At 32.0% G+C, this 4,736-nt stretch overlaps 1 protein-coding gene across 1 annotated transcript in view; it reads right to left on the bottom strand.

The window, feature by feature from the left end:
* LOC108692405 (Usher syndrome type-1G protein homolog) overlaps positions 1–4,493 on the bottom strand; it is an 8,684-nt gene extending 4,191 nt beyond the window's left edge. Inside the window, exons 1-2 of the mRNA XM_018200634.1 lie at positions 4,376–4,493; positions 1,092–1,235 (exon numbers count right to left, since the gene is read on the bottom strand). Of these exons, the coding sequence (XP_018056123.1) occupies positions 1,092–1,235; positions 4,376–4,398 (167 nt within the window). The 5' untranslated portion in view covers positions 4,399–4,493. The remainder of the gene's footprint in view (positions 1–1,091; positions 1,236–4,375) is intronic.
* Between the last annotated feature and the right edge of the window lie 243 nt (positions 4,494–4,736).

The following is a 4,736-nucleotide window of genomic DNA, read 5'->3' as shown; positions in this document are numbered from 1 at the left end:
TATTATTTCATGATATTTAATAAAGTATTATTGCACTTCGAAAGGCAAAAAATGTAATAAGATATATTTTACATTATTTCTAATAATAGATCAGGAACATTTTTTCATCTCCGGAGAAATTTCACAATAAAAAATTATTTTTAAGAATTCGTACAATTAGACATACAATTAATTTTTACATTGATTACATTAATCAGTTTAAAAAAAAAATTTAAAAATTTCTGTGATCTCATAAGAATTTATTGAACGTTTTTATTGAACTGTTTGAATATGAAAAGAAAAGATAACTTGAAGTGTTTGAATAAGAAACAAAGATAGACATTTTACTCGTTACTCGTATTGTAAATGAATGTAGTGGAGTTTCGGAGGTCTGTTTCGACCTACCTTTTATCAGTATGCGTTCTATTGTTTTTCATGCACTCGACCGCGGTTTCCGCAACTGTGCAGTCGATGGACACCTGTAATGCGTGCTTCCGGTTCCGTGCATGTATTATTACAATATACAATAGCAGAACTAAGGGCCCGATGGGACCTTCAAGAGCAGACCATTCGAATCGTTTTGCTAACTTACTAAAGATCGATTGTGATTATTTTTAACGTTTATTTTAAAAGTCTGCAAATATTCGACAAAGTATTCGTGATAAACGACCGGAAGCGTCAAGGGACTACAGTATTTTGGAGCGGCTTGCAGTTGAGGTAAGTATTAATTATGAAGTAGTGGGGTTATCGTGCTCACGAGGCACGACGACCTCGTGCCTGATGGGCACCAATGTTTCGTGTGAGTAGACAAAACACGAAGTTATATTTTTCGTCAAACGTGCTTCTGTAATGAAAAAGCTGCATCGTACTATATACGTACGTGAGATTTAATATAATTTATTATAATTTATTATAATGCAATATTCGTGTAAATTGTGTAAAGTCAATCTGCAACAAGTTGTAATAATCAGATGTATTGTACGCAGTCAGACAAAAATATTAGAAAAGAAATATCTTATCGCATGCACCAACTATCGCATGCCGTAAAATGCGACACGCTGGTTACACTTGGTCACTGTAAAAAGGAAAAATAAGATTAGGCGTGCACATACCCTCTAGCGACCAGCAGTCTCAGAGCATCTACGTGGCCTTCGAAGGCTGCCCATAATGTCGGGGTCATTCCTCCTTCATCTCGCGTGTTACAATCCTTTCTCGTGGCTTCCTTCAGAACATCCAACGTGCCTTCTTGCGCGGCCCTTCGATAAAGAATAGTCTGCATATTATATTATTTTTTAAGTAAATTATCTGATGTTTTTAGGCTCATGTTTTGTTCCATACGTTGAATTTGAATATTAAAAATACAATAATACAAATATTAATATTTATTTAAAAAATTATTCACAAACAAGTAGAATTATGTGATGTCTGTTGATAAAAAATATTTCATTTATATAATTATTAATTAAATTAATTGCAATTGTTGCAATAATTATTTATTATTATTAAATAATAGCTTATTATTAATGTAATGTATATAAAGAAAAAAAAATATGTAGAAAAATGAAGATAACTGTACATATCTATACAATATACTTCAAATCTGGATAAATTTTAATTGATAGTAAATATTTATTTATTGTATATGCGCAGTATATTTTGCTCTCTTTTCTTTTTCTTCTTATAAGAAAAATATTTTTATTTCTTCAGGATATTTCGGAGTACAGTATTGTGAAAACTGTACCTATTACTTTATCGTGCGATGCATCGCGTGATGCCTTATCTGATTTTAATCAAGTTATTTTTTATAATTATCGTCGCGTTGCTCGAGGAAAAATTGCAAATCTCTGCGCGGGCAAAGAGCTCCGCATAGTATTATATCCACGCGTCTCAACATCTGATAATCCATGGCGGCTCGTGATATTTTAATTAAAGTACTAAAGTGCTTGCAATAACGCGATGCAAGAGCAAATTTTCACATTTTTTTTTTCCTTTTAATTAGGAAAATTGAGATATTAAGGAAAATATGCACGATTTGTCAGGTGAAACAGCAGCTACTTTCAATTCGCCGATATTGCATTCCACGAACTGATTTCAGCGTATCGTTTCACATTACTTCATCAATGTCATCGAGTTATAACATTAATCTTCTGTTATCCTAAACAATGTAATTTCATACAAGCTATAATAAAAACATATTATACAAATTTAATGTATTATAATTTTTCTTTGTATTTCTTAATTTTAGATGGTAAATTGTATTTGAAATAAAATAAAAGATTTTAAAAAATTTGATGAGAATATGTAAGAGCAAAAAATGTAAATTTTTTGCTCTTACATATTCTCATCAATTCTTACCATTTTCAGATTTAATTACGAAATTCAACTTAAATAACTAAACTCGGATATTCCTTTTTAAAAACTATTAAATTAATTATTAAGAATTCATACATTTTGAGAAAAACCAGTTTTGTGAATTAAAAATCAATTTTAATAAAAAAATATTCGAAATTCGATAGAGAAATATAAACGTATTGTGTAGTATTCAGATTTTTTTCATAAAATTAATACATAAATCGCACAATGTACAGCATTCTCTATTGCTACGAAAGTTGATTAGGTCCGCTAGAAATTTTTACAAATGATCTGTGTGATAAATTCCTGTAGTGAATGAAATAAGAGCACTAGTCTCCTCTCATGCATGAATTCCGCACGCGCTCTTCCTATGTACATACATGATACAATCCACATGAAACAGTCCATAATCATGATTATTTTATGCTCGTAGATAATTATTCGAAATCTCTTAATTTTTTTATTTAATAAACTGTATTTATTTGAGGATCATCATATCTCTCTCTTATCTCTCTGTCCAACTGATATTTTATAATAATATTTTTAACGTTGTAAAAACACAATGTATTAATTATGTATAATGTGCTTCCATTTATTCCGACAGCTCATTGCACTTCGTGATTATAAATACAAATAAAATTATAAATTCGATTCGGTTCACGTCTTCTCATTTTGTTCCAGTTGCTTGATAAACGTTGATCCAATTTCCGTGATGAGATAGAGCGATTATCATTAATTCGTGTGAATCGTTCAATTTATTTGAATCGTATATATTGTTAAAAAATTTTTCGACGCTTCTACATGACGCTGGAACGAAATTTTAATTCATACATTATGAAAGAACTATGCAACATAAGAAATATCGAACTATACTAAGAATTTATATATTAGAGAGGTAATGATTACTTATTTTGAGTAAAAGCATCGTTGTTTAGTGATTTTAATACTCAAAGTAAGTAATTATCATTCCAATATTAAATTTCTGTAAGCGTTAAATGTTGTATTACTTTATTCACATTTTAGTGTAAAATAGTGTTAAGAAAAAGATTACAGTATATTAAAAAAAATCTTACAAGATTTACAAATCAGATACAATTTTTTTAATTTTAAAAGTTTTTAACTTTAAAAATTTTTTAATTGAACTTTTTGCACGATTCATCTTTTTTTTTTGGAGAAGGAAAAAACAATTTGATTGGACGCGATTAAACGCGATTACGCACTGTATATATAATATAAATTAAAATCGTTGTACACTGTTTTAATTTTGTGAGTGCAAAAGTAAAAAAAAAATTGCAAATTATATTCGAATTATAAAATATATATTTTCAAACTCTAAAATATATTTTATATAACACAATAATGTATTGAGGATTTCACGATTTAACCGGTTTCTATATTTGTATTAAACACATCTTTATGTCAATTTGTGTACGCTTTAATGTGAACCAGTTAACACTGAGTGTGACCAATCGAATTCGCTACAAGATTAATTTTCTTGATTCAATTTACTCTTAATCTTGTAATATCCGTTTCTATCAATGTAGATTAACTTTAATTTCGGTTTAATTTACTCCTTATTCTTTTCTAATTCTTTCTCCTTTTCTAATTCTAGAACTAGAAAACAATAGAAAGTAAGTTAAATCAAAATTAAAATTAATCAAAATTAAAATTAATCAGTTTAAACGGCACAATTCTAAAAATTAAGAAAAAAAAAATAAATAGTAAGTTAAATCAAGTTAATCTTACATTAGCAAAAAGAACAAACCATATTCATGAAGTGTATTTAGTTGTTTTTCCCGTGTTATCGCATCCGCTTCGCGCGATCGGCTCTGTGCCGTCAGACTCGGCAATATTTTTTTCAATCTCAAGGCGAGTACCTCGCTCCACAGCATTTCTACGCTTTCCGGGACAAGTCCTACGGGCGAGCGTGTACGAAAACAAAAGCAGAGGAAGAATCGGAAGAAAGAGAGAGCGACAAAGAGAAAACCGCGTGCGGCATCCTCTTAATAAAGAATAGAAGAAAAAAGAAGACAAGTGCACTCACTTATGAAATCGTTCGGATGACATTTCGCGCGCGTCCCTCGCTGTTCCGCGAATCCGGCTATTCGGACAGCATCGTCCGTGACCCTAGGAGAGACGCTCGGAAAGGATCCTAATAGAGAATTCGGTGAAAAAAAAAAGAGAAGAAACGCGCAAGGAAACGACAGCGACAGTACGATGCCGAGATGGGACGGCGGTGCACTGCTCGAACGAGCGCGAGTTACATGAGTTACACCTGGGGGCCCCTGGCGCGGTCCCCCGCACGGTCCCCATCCTTTGGCTCTGGCTGTTCCGCTTCGCTCCGCCACATCGATAACCTTACCTCTCGCTCGCGCGACGCACCGCGCGATTTGCCGCCACCTGCG

Source organism: Atta colombica, unplaced genomic scaffold (assembly GCF_001594045.1).
Source record: "Atta colombica isolate Treedump-2 unplaced genomic scaffold, Acol1.0 scaffold107, whole genome shotgun sequence".
NCBI lineage: Eukaryota > Metazoa > Arthropoda > Insecta > Hymenoptera > Formicidae > Atta > Atta colombica.
Note: the sequence above shows the minus strand (reverse complement) of the source record. Positions and strands in the feature narration are given on the sequence as shown.